This window comes from Myxocyprinus asiaticus, chromosome 38 (assembly GCF_019703515.2).
Source record: "Myxocyprinus asiaticus isolate MX2 ecotype Aquarium Trade chromosome 38, UBuf_Myxa_2, whole genome shotgun sequence".
NCBI lineage: Eukaryota > Metazoa > Chordata > Actinopteri > Cypriniformes > Catostomidae > Myxocyprinus > Myxocyprinus asiaticus.
The window spans coordinates 13,465,003-13,483,942 of NC_059381.1; the positions used below are offsets into that span (position 1 = coordinate 13,465,003).

At 39.0% G+C, this 18,940-nt stretch overlaps 1 protein-coding gene across 1 annotated transcript in view; it reads left to right on the forward strand.

Annotated features, from left to right (window-relative positions):
* The window catches only part of LOC127428937 (sarcoplasmic/endoplasmic reticulum calcium ATPase 2-like), a 55,261-nt gene that overhangs the window by 32,424 nt on the left and 3,897 nt on the right, over nt 1-18,940 (forward strand). Inside the window, exons 9-16 of the mRNA XM_051677627.1 lie at nt 6,471-6,559; nt 6,675-6,777; nt 6,907-7,038; nt 10,506-10,625; nt 10,739-10,957; nt 11,461-11,796; nt 11,985-12,205; nt 12,883-13,085. Of these exons, the coding sequence (XP_051533587.1) occupies nt 6,471-6,559; nt 6,675-6,777; nt 6,907-7,038; nt 10,506-10,625; nt 10,739-10,957; nt 11,461-11,796; nt 11,985-12,205; nt 12,883-13,085 (1,423 nt within the window). The remainder of the gene's footprint in view (nt 1-6,470; nt 6,560-6,674; nt 6,778-6,906; nt 7,039-10,505; nt 10,626-10,738; nt 10,958-11,460; nt 11,797-11,984; nt 12,206-12,882; nt 13,086-18,940) is intronic.

Consider the following 18,940-nt stretch of genomic DNA (forward strand, 5'->3'; position numbering starts at 1 on the left):
TAGAGGTCAACTGATTGTGGATTTTACTGATAACTAAGTTGGGCAGTACCTGCCAATAATCGATTAATCAATTGATAGTTTTTAAAATGGATACTAAAAATAACAAAGTAAAATAGTGCTGAACATTATTACAAAAATAAACAGTACTGACTGAACCATGAAAATATATCTTTTTTAAATGAAATATATAGATATTTTATATAAATATGAACTAATATTCAAATTTTAAAGTCAGCTGATTTGTTTTATTTTTTTAATTCACGTTGTTTCCTTAGTCCACAAGAGGGTGTAATAAATACATAAACCATTCAGCACCGTTATATTATTGCCTAGAACATTCCTATCCTGGCTGTTAAAAAAAAAAAGAGCATTTCATTTTCAACTAATGTGCATAAATAAAATGTATTAGTCTGTCCATATTCTCAAATGTTAAGTCAAAAGTAAAATGAGAGGGGGAGGAAACGCTTCAATAGACAGTTCACATGATGCTGCACTTGCACTGATTCCTACTACTCCAGACTCAAGCTTGATAATAACAGTGAAATACCACATTGTTTTTTATTCAGTATAGTTGTATGTAGAGTTGCAATATTCACAGATAGCAGTGGTATTCGGCTGAATGGTGAAGCGGCTCAGACTATTGGGGCTTTTCCACTGCACGGTACAGCTCTACTCGACTCTGCTCAGTTTTTGGGGGTTTTCCACTGTGGATAGTTCCTGATAACTGGTTCCAAGCGAGCCGATACTAAATGTGACGTCAACCCTGCAGATCACTAATTGGTCAGAGAGAATCATCACTGGATTTGAGACACGGGACATCAACCCGCTAGTTTTAAAGTTAGCAACAGCGACAGCAATATCATTTGTTCACGCGACTTCCGAATTGTAAAAAGAAATGGCTGTGTGCAAAACCACGGCATGGTCAATAAACGAGGTGCAGACATTCCTCTCATTAGCGATGAACGAAACGACGTGAAATGAAAGTCTTTCAGGAAGTGTCTCAGCTGTTGGCTGCACACGACTACCACCGGACCTACCAACAGTGTAGGGAAAAGGAAAAAAAAAACTTAAAAGTGACTACAGAACCATCAAGGACCACAACAGTTGGAGTGGTTCAAACATAAGAAAGTGGAAGTAGTTTGACCAAATGGATGCTATGTATGGCAATAGACTGGTGAGCAATGGGAGGGAGAGTGCCCTGGACTCGGCGTTGTTGTTACAGGATGGTACGTTTTACGTTAACTCTATATTCTGCTTGAAAGTTTCATTTTATTTAGTTGACCAGCTACTGGAAAACTTGCTTCTAAAACAACCAGGCAAAATCACCATGTGACAACTGCAGCACAATGAGCTAGTAGTTAACAGTTAGCGGTCGTGTTATTGTTTATGGTCAATAATGTTTGTGTCACGGCAGTAGAGGCGGCGCAACTATGACGATCAGCCTATAATCCCACCCACGTTGAGGCGGCACTAAACTGCAGTGGAAAAGCAAGCTCAGAAAAGTAAAGCGAGCAGAGTAGAGTCGAGTCGTACCGTAACGTGCAGTGGAAAAGTGCCATATGAGCCCAGGCCAGGGGCTGTTCAAACAGACGGAACACAACAGACTGGAACAGAATGTGAGGATCTCATGACAGACACACATTTCCAAATTGAACATCTTTCCTGACAAAGCATTTAAACAACTCCATTGCTGAATCTGAGAACTTATAAGAGAGCAAGATGCAACGGCCAAAGACCTCCACCAACTGTAAAGGGCTGTTCACACTGAACGCTTTTGCAACCATCCATTTGTTTTTCTATGAAAATGGGCGCTAGATGAACATCTTTGTTTCCTTTTGTTTTTGTTTATTCAGTGTCTCGTGCAGGAGTGCTGTTTTTTAGATGATGTGTCTAATTAAAAATATCTTTTAAAAGCATATTGAGACACCTGCTTTCTGTTAAACTGTATTTGTTGCTCTGTGTCTAGCCTCTTTTAGTGCAAGAATGTGATCGATCTGAAGACATCGTATTACTGTGAGGATAATTTTTTTTTTTTCTTGAAATCAGATGCGTTTCTGATTTGTTTATACGTTTCTCTCGGCTGCATGAAGATATTAATTTGCTTTCTCAGGTCATTAGCTTTAAATTTGCAACTTAGCTTGCTAACGAATGCATAAACATGACCAGCTGGATATAAACTAATGCAAAGAGATGGTAATAGATGGTAACAATCATGACATTTAAACATTTGGGTAGGACTTGAAAGTGTATTTGTCACCTTGTTCTAACTGCTTGAGGTTAGCTTGAATGTTAGTGTCCTCTCAGCCTTGTCGGCAAAAATACTGCTGTTCTCTACTAAAGCAGCATCTACTCAACAAATTAATTACTGTATAATGATATGACAACCTGTAGTGTAGGGCTGCTCCCTGATAGTCGACCAAAGGTTAGTCAATGAGAAGAGTCTTTGTCGACCAAGTTTAGATTGGTCGGTTGGTCGCAGAAAAAAACTCCACAAAAACGATGAACACCGGTATTAGTGCTGGTTGGATGCTAGGTGGTACTATGGGGTAATTTTCATTAAGCAGGGTTAGGGTTAAGCCTACACAATAAAGCAAGACACCTTGATTTCAAACTTTGAACTTTATTTTGTATTTATTTTAACTAAAAATTCAAATGAAACTGGGAAAAAAAATAAGTGCAATTAAAATGTGTGGTGTTCAACTTTTTGAAAGATGGTTTTACAACAGTTGTCAACATCTCTGGCAAAGAATCTACTTCATCTGTGCATTCTCTACCGGTCGGGTGTTTCATTATCCGGGAAAATACATCGTGTGTGAATAAATTCGTTTTGTTCCCTCCTTCACTATATATATATATATATATATATATATATATATATATATATATATATATATATATATTGCAATATCGAATAACATCGGCAACCCCCGGGCTGAGGGATCAGTGAATATTCTTGCTTTAGTGATTTTGCAATGAAAATTAAATTAATTTATTTTAAGAACGAAAAACTTAAATCAAATACATCATACATCTAAATTCAAATTGCACTCAATGAAATGAAAAAGCAATTAAAATGTGATAATAGAATAAAATATATATATATATACATACACACACACGTTTCCATTTATTGTCAGACAAGAATTCGTCTTAACATCATGGCGGAAAATTACTTACACAAATTAAGACACAAAAACAATTATAAATGTAAAAATAATAATTATAATGATGATAATAATCACTGAAATATAAATCATGGTTCGAGATTAACGTGTTTTTGTATTATTTTATGTTTTAATCATGTACGCCTCCGAACAAACATACATGCGCATAGACTGCTTTTCTGTCATCTGTTCTTAAAAATATAATAGTGTTTCTTCAAGCGCGTGTCTGTGTCTCTACGGGCAAATTATTTGTAATTTTAATTTGATGATAATAATAATAATAATTTAATACATTAATGGGAAAACGAGCCAAATATCGTCTTGACATCGTCAAAGGCATCAGCTATTGGCGATCACTCTGACCATCGTCGATCCCTGAGGTCATCGTCGGTCGGCACAACCCTAATGTGCATTTCTCTCCATAAATTAACAATGTTCAGACAGTCTCCTTGCTGGTTTTTCCCACACATTCAGAATCATTACCGCTTTTGCCGCTGTTGCTGCTGCTCGCTTCATGCGTGCGCTTGTAAAATGTATATTTTAAAGGCTCATTATTACGGTATAGTATTTCTCTGTATTGTAGAATAGTGTTAGCAATGTTACTTATAACATTCTTTCCCAGCCCTGGAGCTCAAACCATTTTCTGATGCCCCCCCCAAATAATATATTAAAGTAATTAAATTAATATCATAAACATGTGACTAGTCGACTAATGGCTTAAATTAACTCCTACTAGTCGACTAGGAAAATCTTTGGTCGGGGGCAACCCTACTGTAGTGAACTGTATACATACCTTTTCGTTGTTGTTTTATATCCACATCTTAAGTGTTCGCTCCATGCAGAGTGTAGTCAAAACAAACACCTCAAGGCATCAGTGAAGTGATAGTTTTTCTTTTTCCTCTAGAGGCTGCTCTCATACTGTATAATGACAGCGGACCCTTTCCAGCTACTCCAGCACCAGACGCAATAAGGAAAAACTATCGGTGTGGATTTTTGCCAATAACTGATAGATCCAGAAATCTGTTATCGGTGCCGATTAATCTGCAAAAACTATATATTGGTCGACCTCTATTTGAAATGTTTAAAATATTTAAAAGATAATATTTAAAAGCTATTATTTTAGAAGTGATCTCAGCATTGGACAAAGTTTTGATTTGTCTTTTTTAGTCTTTAACATTTTGAAAATGTAATTCAACAATGTTTTTTCATTCACTGAATTATAGGGAAAGGTTAATTTTCTAAATTAAATAAAGGGCAATATTAATAATACATAGGCCTAATAATAATATATATAGTTTGGTAATTATTTTATTTAATGGGTTTGGTAATGTTGCCAACATGTTTCAAAAGCATGCTAATAAAGATAATTTAATACAGATTTACAGGGCTAATTTTACACCTTTTCTACACAGGGCACGTACTTTGAGGCGACATGACGCAACAGCTTGAGGCTGTCTACACTGGACGCATCGAAACGAACATTCCAAAACGTTTATTTATGTTGTTGACAGTAATAGCACCAGCGCGAGCGTGCAAAATGGAACGGGACACCCGTTTACTATAGGCGCGATGCGCGCAATGGGCTCTTCCAGTGTAGACAGCATCGTTGATTTTGACGCAACGATACGTGCCGCTTACGTCTGGTGTAGACAGGGTGTTAGTGTTCCAATAAAGCACATTGAAGCTTTTTTGCTAGTATTGTCTATTTATTTTTAATTTAATACATTTGCTGAATGGAGGTTTGTGATACTTGAAAGTATACTGAAATAACTTTACAGTGGAGCGGTAGTTTGGCGCAAATTTGACCATGGAGTGAACACGGAGCAGGGCTTCTCTTATCGTGGAGTGGGACATGGACAACCCGGAGTGGAGCTAGAGCAGTGTTATTAAAAAAGGGTGCATCTCAGTCAGCTCCCTAGCTCCATATGTTGTGAATTCGTGATCCTGAATTCGGGCACTGGCAAGGGTGTTCATCTAGTAAACATCGGGACACTTATGACTCATTTACCTGCAACATAGTGAGCAACGATGCTACCTGGTTTTTATAGTGCATTGTGGGATTTTTTTAGGGAGTGAAAGTTTCAGTGCCCTGGAACGATTTTGCGATTGAGACAGCCCTTAAAATGGCCGACTCCCTGATCAGTGCCCTGACTGCTGAACTAGAGAGCTGATTGAGATGCACCCATAGAGTGCTTTGAGCACGGAGGGGAAATTGTTGCCTCTACACTCACATACTCTGGTTCCAATACTAGGGTTCGTTCAAATCCCTAACCCTTAGTCCGAGCTTCCCAAACTTCAGATGCGTAAGGCTCCCTAAAAAATCAGCAAGAACTCCACTCATTTGTCTAGTAAGTCTAGTTTGGTTTCATTTTTTCCATCACTTAATTTTTCCTTTACACTCACATCAAACATCTCCAATTATGAGCCATCAGAGAGTGAAAGTCTAGGAGTGCATAGGCAAATGAGTGGGGGTTTGCCCAATTATTCGAGTTTTTCTGCAAATAACGACTTTTCCACAGTTCCTGGTGCCTTAAAGATTGAGTACTCTAATGCCTGTTTCTCTCTGTCTCCCACACACTGTCCTGTTTTACACATTCTACTGTTGTCCACTGGGCCTAGTACTAAAGCAGAATGCTATTCCACTTTACCATCCCACTCTCTCTCATCTCTTTTGTTCTTTTCCCTTTCCGGCCATATCCGGGGGATGCGATTTGTCTTCTGTGGTTTAAAATCTCCTAAATGCCCATTTGCTTATGTTTTGGGCTTTTTTTTTTTTTGGGAGCGTTTAAAGTGCTTTATGACCTCAAGTTCACCCTTAAGTGAGTGTTATGTAGCAAGTGTTTACATTTTGTTCGGCTCTGGTACATTCAGGTCAGATATAGTGGGGCTGTTTTCACAAGGTGCACTGAAACATCTGTTTGCAGAGTTGATCTGTGGCGGAGTGTTCTGCCACCTGCTGGTAAAGAAGTGTTTTGTTTTTTTTAAATGCGTTCTCCGATCCCAGCTTAATGTTCAGAGACAACTAAGTAAGCCACTGGTAGGAGGATCATTTCCCTGAAAAGTGTACACTGGGGTTTTGTGGCACTTTCAAAATATTGCTCTAAGTAAACTGATCAGCCTGACACATCACATTGGCTCAACCAATAGCGAGAGTTTAGGATGGGACTATCTGTTTGGATGAACAGTGGAAGACTGGGAGTGTTTGGTAATTTTTCAACTCTGTCACTTTGCAATTTTTTGGGGGTGATTCTAGTGGTGTAGAAGTGTACACACTTCAGCTTTTAATTACTTTTTTGTTTGTTTCAGATGTTCATTGTTGATCAGGCAGATGGAAAAAGCTGTTCCCTGAAAGAGTTCAGCATTACTGGCTCCACATACGCCCCTGATGGACAAGTGTAAGTTTTACTGCCACATGCGCACACACACAAACATCTCAAAGTGGTTGAGACACTTCTATTGATTCTGTTCTACAAATTCTATTTACTGGCTATTTCCTATTTCTATTTCCAGGTTTCATGAAGGCAAACCAGTGCAGTGCTCCCAGTATGATGCTCTGGTTGAAATGGCCACCATCTGTGCTCTATGCAATGACTCCTCTCTAGATTTCAATGAGGTTTGCGATTAACATGTTTCGTAATTGCTTAAGAATATAATATATAACTATGCAATATAGTTCAAAACGGTCCTTAAATTGTCACACAGCAGTTTCAGATTTTTAAAGTAATACCTCTGTGTATATCAGTCCAAAGGTGTGTATGAGAAGGTGGGAGAAGCCACAGAGACTGCACTCACTTGTCTGGTGGAGAAAATGAATGTGTTTGACACACAGTTGAAGGACCTTTCCAAGGTTGAGAGAGCGAACGCATGCAACTCAGTAAGTCAGACATTTCCAACTGCAATGTCAAAGTGCCTTATTCATGAACACAAGCAGACTAAACTTCTGTTTAAGTCATACAGTTGAAGTCAGAAGTTTACATACACTTAGGTTGAAGTCATTAAAACTTTTTTTTTAACCACTCCACAGATTTCATATTAGCAAACTATAGTTTTGGCAAGTTGTTTAGGACATCTACTTTGTGCATGACATGAGTAAGCTTTCCAACAATTGTTTACAGACAGATTGTTTCACTTTTAATTGAGTATATCACAACTCCAGTGGGTCAGAAGTTTACATACACTAAGTTAACTGTGCCATTAAGCAGCTTGGAAAGTTCCAGAAAATGATGTCAAGCCTTTAGACAATTAGCCAGTTAGCTTCTGATAGGCGGTGTACTGAATTGAAGGTGTACCTGTGGATGTATTTTAAGGCCTACCTTCAAACTCGGTGCCTCTTTGCTTGACATGGGAAAATCAAAAGAAATCAGCCTCGGAAAAAAACTGTGGTCCTCCACAAGTCTGGTTCATCCTTGGGAGCAATTTCCGAATGCCTGAAGGTACCATGTTCATTTGTTCAAACAATAGTATGCAAGTATAAACACTATAGGACCACACAGCCATCATACCGCTCAGGAAGGAGACTCATTCTATCTCCTAGAGATGAACGTAGTTTGGTGGACGAAAAGTGCAAATCAATCCCAGAACAACAGCAAAGGACCTTGTGAAGATGCTTGAGGAAACAGGTAGACAAGTGTGTGTATATATACAGGTGCATCTCAATAAATTAGAATGTCGTGGAAAAGTTCATTTATTTCAGTAATTCAACTCAGATTGTGAAATTCGTGTATTGAATAAATTCAGTGCACACAGACTGAAGTAGTTTAAGTCTTTGGTTCTTTTAATTGTGATGATTTTGGCTCACATTTAACAAACCCACCAATTCACTATCTCAAAAAATTAGAATACATCATAAGACCAATAAAAAAAACATTTTTAGTGAATTGTTGGCCTTCTGGAAAGTATGTTCATTTACTGTATATGTACTCAATACTTGGTAGGGGCTCCTTTTGCTTTAATTACTGCCTCAATTCGGCGTGGCATGGAGGTGATCAGTTTGTGGCACTGCTGAGGTGGTATGGAAGCCCAGGTTTCTTTGACAGTGGCCTTCAGCTCATCTGCATTTTTTGGTCTCTTGTTTCTCATTTTCCTCTAGACAATACCCCATAGATTCTCTATGGGGTTCAGGTCTGGTGAGTTTGCTGGCCAGTCAAGCACACCAACACCATGGTCATTTAACCAACATTTGGTGCTTTTGGCAGTGTGGGCAGGTGCCAAATCCTGCTGGAAAATGAAATCAGCATCTTTAAAAAGCTGGTCAGCAGAAGGAAGCATTAAGTGCTCCAAAATTTCTTGGTAAACGGGTGCAGTGACTTTGGTTTTCAAAAAACACAATGGACCAACACCAGCAGATGACATTGCACCCCAAATCATCACAGACTGTGGAAACTTAACACTGGACTTCAAGCAACTTGGGCTATGAGCTTCTCCACCCTTCCTCCAGACTCTAGGACCTTGGTTTCCAAATGAAATACAAAACTTGCTCTCATCTGAAAAGAGGACTTTGGACCACTGGGCAACAGTCCAGTTCTTCTCCTTAGCCCAGGTAAGATGCCTCTGACGTTGTCTGTGGTTCAGGAGTGGCTTAACAAGAGGAATATGACAACTGTAGCCAAATTCCTTGACACGTCTGTGTGTGGTGGCTCTTGATGCCTTGACCCCAGCCTCAGTCCATTCCTTGTGAAGTTCACCCAAATTCTTGAATCGATTTTGCTTGACAATCATAAAGCTGCGGTTCTCTCGGTTGTGCATCTTTTTCTTCCACACTTTTTCCTTCCACTCAACTTTCTGTTAACATGCTTGGATACAGCACTCTGTGAACAGCCAGCTTGAATGTTTGTGGCTTACCCTCCTTGTGAAGGGTGTCAATGATTGTCTTCTGGACAACTGTCAGATCAGCAGTCTTCCCCATGATTGTGTAGCCTAGTGAACCAAACTGAGAGACCATTTTGAAGGCTCAGGAAACCTTTGCAGGTGTTTTGAGTTGATTATCTGATTGGCATGTCACCATATTCTAATTTTTTGAGATAGTAAATTGGTGGGTTTTTGTTAAATGTGAGCCAAAATCATCACAATTAAAAGAACCAAAGACTTAAACTACTTCAGTCTGTGTGCATTGAATTTATTTAATACACGAGTTTCACAATTTGAGTTGAATTACTGAAATAAATTAACTTTTCCACGACATTCTAATTTATTGAGATGCACCTGTATGTATATATATATAATATATATATATATATATATATATATATCTCCACAGCAAAACAAGTCCTATATCGACATAACCTGAAAGGCTGCTCAGCAAGGAAGAAGCCACTGATCCAAAACCATAAAGCCAGACTACAGTTTTCAAATGCACATGGGGACAAAGATCTTACTTTTTGGAGAAATGTCCTCTGGTCTGATGAAACAAAAATGTTACTGTTTGGCCATAATGACCATCGTTATGTTTGGAGAAAAAGAAGTGAGGCTTGTATGCCGAAGATCACCATCCCAACTGTGACGCATGGGGGTGGCAGCATCATGATGTGGGTGTGCTTTGCTGCAGGAGGGACTGGTGCACTTCACAAAATAGATGGCATCATGAGGAAGGAAAATTGTGGAAATATTGAAGCAACATCTCAAGACATCAGACAGGAAGTTAAAGCTTGGTCACAAATGGGTCTTCTAAATAGACACTGACCCCATGCATACCTCCAAAGTTGTGGCAAAATGGCTTAAGGACAACAAAGTCAAGGTATTGGAGTGGCCATCACAAAGCCCTGACCTCAATACGATGGAAGATTTGTGGGCAGAACTGAAAAAGCGTGTGTGAGCAAGGAAGCCTACAAACCTGACTCACCAGTTACACCAGTTCTGTCTGGAGGAATTGGCCAAAATTCCAGCAACTTATTGTGAGAAGCTAGTGGAAGGTTACCCTAAACGTTTGGCCCAAGTTGGCAATGCTACCAAATACTAACAAAGTGTATGTAAACACCTGACCCACTGGGAATGTGATGAAAGAAATAAAAGCTGAAATAAACCATTCTCTCTACTATTATTCTGACATTTCACATTCTTAAAATAGTGATCCTAACTGACCTAAGACGGGGACTGTTTTCTATTATTAAATATCAGGAACTGTGAAAAACTGAGTTTAAATGTATTTGGCCAAGATGTATGTAAACTTCTGACCTCAACTGTATATTAAACCAATTTTAATGTAAATTGTTGCACTTAATTCAGTTCAAAAACTTAAACAAGAATGGATTTATGAACAATTTTGATGACACATCATCCCTTTCTGTGTTTGTGATGTAATGGCAGCTCTTATCTTTGAGTAACATGTTGCTTTCTCTCTTTCAGGTCATCAAGCAGCTGATGAAGAAAGAGTTCACTCTAGAGTTCTCACGAGACAGGAAATCCATGTCGGTTTACTGCACTCCCAACAAAGCTCGCTCCTCCATTGGCAAGATGTTCGTTAAGGTGACATCACACTTCAGTGTTTATTTGTCTGTGCCAAACAGTACTACTCTACTTTGTGTTGTGGTACAACAACGTGCCTGCAGATTCATTAACCTCATGCTATTTGAGTGCAGGGTGCTCCAGAGGGAGTTATTGACAGATGCACGCACATCCGTGTGGGTGGGAATAAGGTTCCCTTGACGGCAGGCATTAAAGAGAAGATCATGTCTGTGATCCGCGAGTATGGCACAGGACGTGACACTCTGCGCTGTCTGGCTCTGGCCACCCGTGACAACCCGTTGAGTAAAGAGAGCATGGTACTGGAGGACTCGAGACGATTTATTGAGTATGAGGTGAGAAGGATGTTGCACTTGAAGAATGCGCGTTATCGCAGCAAATATTGTCAAAATACACAACTATATTTTTAGTTAGTTAAACAAATGGGAAGATGCTAATTGAATTATTTGTGGGATGCTTACAAATCTTGGACAGCTGTCATATTATTTAGATTGGATTAGACTTTCATACTATATTTTCAATTTAAATTAACTGTAATATATATATAAAAAAAAGCCATTCAAGGCTGTGCATTACAATGATTTTTCCATGGATAAGGGTGTTCTTAGATCTGATTTAAAGCAATATGATAAATGTTCAATTAATAGTTACCTTTTTTTTTTAATAACAATTAGAATAAACAGCTTATCTAGACTGTTTACAATTAATATCAGCTATTGTACAAAGGCTTCAAATGTGGCTCATCCAATCAGAATTTAGATTCAGAACTATCCATATAATTGTCTATAATCATTTTCCTTTTAATAGTTGATTACAATTGCTGTTCTTCCTTATTAAGACGGACCTGACCTTTGTGGGATGTGTGGGCATGCTGGACCCCCCCAGAGCCGAGGTGGCAGCTTCCATCAAACTCTGCCGGCAGGCGGGCATCCGAGTCATCATGATCACTGGTGACAATAAGGGCACAGCTGTTGCCATTTGCAGACGCATCGGCATCTTTGGTGAGGATGACGATGTCTCGCGCATGGCCTACACTGGCCGAGAGTTTGACGATCTGTCTCTTGCTGCCCAGCGTGAGGCAGTGCTCACTGCTCGTTGCTTCGCCCGTGTCGAGCCCTCCCACAAATCCAAGATTGTGGAGTTCCTGCAGTCCTACGATGAGATCACTGCCATGGTAAACTGAAATCACAACAAATCCTCACTGAATGATTCTCAATACCTCTGTCCTCTTAAGTGGCTTGCTTGCTATTTAAGTTTGTGTAAAATGACTGACTGTTCAGATAAATGTATGATTTCCTCTTTATGTATATCATTATAATCATTCTCTGCCTACTGAATACCATCCTGTTTTTATTCCTGCAGACTGGAGATGGTGTGAACGATGCACCTGCTCTGAAGAAGGCTGAAATCGGCATCGCAATGGGCTCAGGCACGGCGGTGGCCAAGACTGCATCTGAGATGGTGCTCGCTGATGATAACTTTTCTACCATTGTGGCTGCTGTGGAAGAGGGTCGTGCCATTTACAACAACATGAAACAATTCATTCGCTACCTCATCTCCTCAAATGTCGGCGAGGTGGTCTGGTAAAGATCTTAACCCCTTTTAACATTAAGTATTCTCATTCTCTCTTTTCACTGGCACCTTCACATTAAACCTTTGTCTCAAAGTCAACATAAAATGGTGTTTGCAATGCGTTTTACTTCCATAATCTAGTGTATTTCAGATCGAAACGGGATATTTTTTTTTTTTTAGAATGTAGATGTAATTTGTCCATCAATGAAAGTGCATAGGTGGAGCCAAGTAATTGGAAGGGAGGGGTTTAAATAAAAGGGGTTGGTGACATCAGCCAAAAAGGAAAGTCATTTCAGAGGCAGAACGTGATAACATTTTGATGAAAACAAACATAATTTTTTATAATAAGGGGTTCTAATGAATTGTGCCCAATAAGACCAGGAATGTGTATTAAGAAAGTACATTTTGAATTCATGGTGCAAAATGATTTAAACAGAGTCCCTATGAAATTGTTTTTAATCAGGTTTATGATTCATCCTGTCACAGTGGTGAAAGTCAAAAAAATTTTAATCTTGTTTTGGCACTTGTTTAGTCTTTATCCTAGAAGAGATACTATATAAATGACAGCATTTGAAATTTATCCCTTACCATGAGCAAACCCTGCCAAGGTCTTTTTGACATTATTCCAGTTTTTTTTTTTTTTTTTTTTTTTTTTTTTAAATCTAATCACAGTTTCTCTCTCTGGCAGCATTTTCTTAACGGCGGCTTTGGGGTTCCCAGAGGCTCTGATCCCAGTTCAGCTGCTGTGGGTGAATCTGGTGACTGATGGTCTGCCTGCCACCGCACTGGGCTTCAACCCACCTGACTTAGATATTATGACCAAACTCCCTCGCAATGCCAGAAAGCCCCTCATCTCTGGCTGGCTCTTCTTCAGATACCTGGCCATTGGCTGTAAGTGCACCACTTGATGTGGTTATTTCCTTATTAAAGAGACATATTTTGTAATTAAGGATGTTGAGCAATCCTTAAGACTTGTCTGAGTGTATGGATATTATGGCCCTGTATACACCAGGTGTTAAGAAGCATTTTGGGAGATCTATTTGAAACGGGACACCCAGGGTATGAAATTAGCACCAGCCACCCACCAAATGTGTGTTTCAGGCACTGTGGCAGTTACTTTTGCTCATCTACACGCCACTGTGGCGGTCACCCGCAAGACATCTCGGAGTGACAAATTATAAGATGCCGTTAGACACAAAGATGCATGTTTGAAGAAACACACTTGATTATATTCTGAAGAACAGATGAAATATAATATATAATAAATATACAGTGCATTCAGAAAGTATTCAGTGCACTGTTGCAGTCTTATGCTAAAATGCTTTAAAAATAAAATGTCACATCAATCTACACTCCATACCCCATAATGGCAAAGCAAAAATCTGATTTTTGATAACTTTGCAAATTTATTAAAAAGAAAAATCTTAAATATCACATTGACATAAGTATTCAGACCCTTGGCTATGACACCTTAAATTTAGCTCAGGTGCATCCCATTTCTCTGGATCATCTTTGAGATTTTTCTACACTTTGATTGGTGTTCACTTTTGGCAAATTCAATTGATTGGACATGATTTGGAAAGACACACACCTGTCTACATAAGGTCTCGCAGCTGAAAATGCATATCAGAGCAAAAACCAAGCCATGAGGTCAAAGGAACTGCCTGCAGAGTTTGACAGGATTGTGTCAAGACAGATCTGGGGAAGGCTACAAAAACATTTTGGCTGCATTGAAGGTTCCCAAGAGCACAGTGGCCTCCATAATTCTTAAAAGGAAGAAGTTTGGAACAACCAGGACTCTTCCTAGAGCTGGCCGCCCGGCCAAACTGAGCAATTGGGGGAGAAGGGCCTTGGTAAGAGAGGTGACTAGGAACCCGTTGGTCACTCTGGTTAAGCTCCAGAAATCATGTGTGGAGATAGGAGAAACTTGCAGAAGGACTACCATCACCGTAACACTCCACTGATCTGGGCTTTATGGCAGAGTGGCCAGACAGAAGTCTCTTCTCAGTGCAAGACACATATAAAAAGCACCTAAAGAACTCTCAGACTGTGAGAAACAAGATTCTCTGGTCTGATGAAATGAAGATTTGAACTGTTTGGCCTCAATTCCAAGCGTCATGTCTGGAGGAAACCAGGCACCGCTCATCACCTGCGCAATACCATCCCAACGGTGAAGCATGGTGGTGGTAGCATCATGCTGTGAGGGTGTTTTTCAGCAGCGGGGACTGGTCAGGGTTGAAGGAAAGCTGAACTCAGCAAAATACAGAGATGTCCTTAATGAAAACCTCGTCCAGAGCGCTCAGGACTCAGACTGGGCTGAAGGTTCACCTTCCAACAGGACAATGACACTAAGCACACAGCCAAGACAATGCAAGAGTGGCTTAAGGACAACTCTGTGAATGTCCTTGAGTGGCCCAGCCAGAGCCCGGACTTGAACCCAATCAAGCATCTCTGGAGAGACCTGAAAATGGCTATCCAGGTGTGCAAAGCTAGTCGCATCATACCAAAAAAAAGACTTGAGGCTGTAATCGCTGCCAAAGGTGCTTCAACTAAGTACTAGGAGCTGTATACTTACGTCAGTGTGATACTTCAGTTTTTTCTTTTTAATACATTTGCGAAATTATAAAAAAATCTGGTTTATGCTTTGCATTATGGGGTATGGAGTGTAGATTGATGTGGAATTTAAAGCATTTTAGGCTGCCCCTGACCAAAGATTTTCCTAGTCTACTAGTAGGAGTTAATTTAAGCCATTAGTCGACTAGTCGCACGTTTATGATATAAATTAAATTACTTGAATATATTTGGGGGGGGGGGGGCCATCAGAAAATGGTTTGAGTTCCAGGGCTGAGAATGTTATAAGTAACATTGCTAACACCATTCTACAATACAGAGAAATACTATACCGTAATAATGAGCCTTTAAAATATACATTTTTCAAGCGCACACACGAAGTGAGCTGCAGCGACACCAGCAAAAGCGGTAATGATTCTGAATGTGTCGGAAAAACCAGCAAGGAGACTGTCTGAACATTTTGTTAATTTATAGAGAGAAATGCACATTAGGGTTGTGCCAACAGACGATGATCTCGGGGATCGACGATGGTCAGAGTGATCGGCAATAGCTGATGCCTTTGACGATGTCAAGACAATATTTGGCTCGTTTTCCCATTAATGTATTAAATTATTATTATTATTATTATTAGGCTATTATCAAATTAATATTGAATAATTTGCTTAAAGAAACACTATTATATTTTTAAGAACAGATGACAGAAAAGCAATCTATGCGCATGTATGTTTGTTCGAAGGCGTGCAGTCTCATGGAATATGCGCGTGTAAACGTTTTTTTTTTTTTTTTTTTTTTTTTTTTGCAAGAACAGTATCGTCTGAGTGCTGCAAATGACCTCAGACATCTCAGCTCAGGAGATTTTTGAGTTCAGTTCACTTTATTTCCACAGAGCAGTTCATTGTGACCACAACTCTGCAGCCTATATATATCTGTGATTAAAACATAAAATAATACAAAAACACGTTAATCTCGAACCATGATTTATATTTCAGTGATTATTATCATCATTATAATTATTTTTACATTTATAATTGTTTTTGTCTTCATTTGAGTAAGTTTCCGCCATGATGTTAAGACGAATTCTTGCCTGACAGTTGTGTGTGTGTGTGTGTGTGTGTGTGTGTGTGTGTGTGTGTGTGTGTGTGTGTGTGATGTATATATATATATATATATATATATATATATATATATATATATATATATATATATATATATATATATATAATAATATATAATATTAAATAAATAAATAAATGTATTCACACACAATGTATTTTCCCGGATAATGAAACACCCGACCGGTAGAGAATGCACAGATGAAGTAGGTTCTTTGAACAACACACATTTTAATTGCACTTATTTTATTTTTTTCCAGTTTCATTTTAATTTTTAGTTTAAAAATAAAGTTCAAGGTTTGAAATGAAGGAGTCTTGCTTTATTGTGTAGGCTTAACCCTAACCCTGTTTAATGAAAATTATCCCATAGTACCACCTAGCGTCCAACCAGCGCTAATACCGGTGTTCGTCGTTTTTATGTGGAATTTTTTTCTGCGACCAATCAAAACTTGGTCGACCAAGACTCTTCTCATCAGCTACCCTTTGGTCGACTATCAGGGGGCAGCCCTAAAAGCATTTTAGCATAAGGCTTCAGCATAACAAAATGTGAAAAAAATGAAGGGGTCTTAATACTTTCTGAATGCACTGTATATACACCGATCAGCCACAACATTAAAACCACCTGCCTAATATTGTGTAGGTCCCCCTCGTGCCATCAAAACAAGGCCAACAAGTATCTCAGTAGCATTCTGAGAATATATTGTTCTCACCACAATTCTACAGAGCGGTTATCTGAGTTACAGTAGGCTTTGTCAGTTCGAACCAGTCTGGCCATTCTCTGACCACTCTCATCAACAAGGCGTTTCCGTTTGCAGAACTGCCCCTCACTGGATGTTGTTTTTTTTTTTTTTTTTTTTGCACCATTCGGAGTAAATTCTAGAGACTGTTGTGTGTGAAAATTCCAGGAGATCAGCAGTTACAGAAATACTCAAACCAGCCCATCTGGCACCAAAATCATGCCACGGTCTAAATCACTGAGATCACATTTTTCCCCCATTCTGATGGTTTATGTGAACATTACCTGAAGCTCCTGACCTGTATCTGCATGATTTTATGCACTGGACTGCTGCCACACAATTGGCTGATTAGATAATCGCATAGATGATTGTTGGTGCCAGACGGGCTGGTTTGAGTATTTCTGTAACTACTGATCTCCTGGGATTTTCACACATAACAGTCTCTAGAATTTACTCCGAATAGTGCCAAAAACAAAAAAACATCCAGTGAACGGCAGTTCTGCGGATGGAAATGCCTTGTTGATGAGAGAGGTCAACAGAGAATGACCAGACTGGTTTGAACTGACAAAGTCTATGGTAACTCAGATAATCGCTCTGTACAATTGTGGTGAGAAGAATATAATCTCAGAATGCTACTGAGATGCGGGTTGGCGCCGTTTTGGCAGCACGAGGACCTACACAGTATTAGGCAGGTTGTTTTAATGTTTCGGGTGATCTGACCACGTGGTCAGGTGAGACCTGGTTTACACCTGGTCCTTTAAATGCGTCTCCTGTGACCACTTGTGTTCGGATTTGGAGGGGAGGGTCTTTGTTTCATGATGACATATATCAATCACTATGTCAGTGTGTTACTGCATGATATTAAAGCACAACAAAGTCAGAAAAGACAAAGCGCCGTTTCTTCCAGATGCGGTTGAAATTTAATCCAAGCACAAACGCAACATATCAAGCAGAATTATTCTTTATTTTAGTGGATTACCTGTCCTGTATTAAAAAAAGCTTGGTGTTCATGCTTGTCATATTTGTTGATATCAGACACACTAAAGAAGATCCGTGAAGCTCTCGTGATTGTGTATGCATCCGCATTTTTTCATTTTCAGATCGGACGGTTATTTCCTTTTTAAAGTCACTCGTAAACGGCAAAGTTTAAATTCTTGGTTTAGCGCAACAGTTGATTGGCAGGTGAGGGGCGGCGCTTCACTGCTGCCGGGACGCATACAGGACGGATTACTGTTTACACCTCAAATGCGATGTGGACGCATGCGTTTTTGACCACATTCCTATGTGGTTTCTGTGATCGGATCACAAAAGGTTTTAGACCCTGTTTAGACCTGTATTTAGAGGTGACCACATGTGATCGGATCATCTGAAACGCATCTTAATACCTGGTGGAAATGGGGTCAGAGTGGCTGGTATAATTGAGCACTCACCTGCCACTGTAACCGGTGGGCATAAAAGTTAATTTCATACCCTGGGGACAATGCTAAAGACGGGTGTAAGCAGGGTCCAAAAGATTTTTAGATTTTTTTCACTTTAACCACATTCGGATTAGTCAAATGCATGTGATTACATTTAGTTTGTCCACATGCTTATCCATTTGATGAACAGTAACATGTGACTTTGAAAAGAAAATAACCATCTGATCAGAAAAAACAATGAAAAATCATGTTCATATACATGGACAAGGACTTCACAGAACTTTTTCAGTATGCCTGATATAAATTGGGAATTCTTTTTTTTTTTTTTCTCATCCAGTAAAACACTGACCTACTGATTGATGAATACTGTTATCTCAGAATTTTTTGTTTGTATAGAGCAATTTTTTTCAACAATTAAGAATTTATGTATGGTAAATTTTATAATATTTATTGAGATTTACAATGTAATCAAACAAACAAAATGTGGACGAGACGCATGGTTGGTGGAAAGCTTCCGACCCTTTATCCACCTTCAAAAAGAGTCAAATTTGAAGTGTGGAAATATTAAGACAAATATAAGTGTTGAATAAATTATTCTAATATTTATTTATTTCATTTTAATTTGTTGTATTTGTTTTAACGGTTCATTTTGTTTGTGATCTTTAAAAAAAAAAAAGAAAGCAATTAAACGTCACTAGAAACAACAAAAACGTTTTGTAATTTAATACAATATAGCGATAATACTGTATACCACGGTAAAAGCTTCCGCAATTTTCACAATATGAAAATTAGATACCGGCACATGCCTACATGAAACCAGAGCTGCTCCCCTCAAAATCCAATCACAAGAGCTCAAATGTGAAGCGTATTACAACCAGATGTAAACGGTGTGTCTCACCTGTCCACTT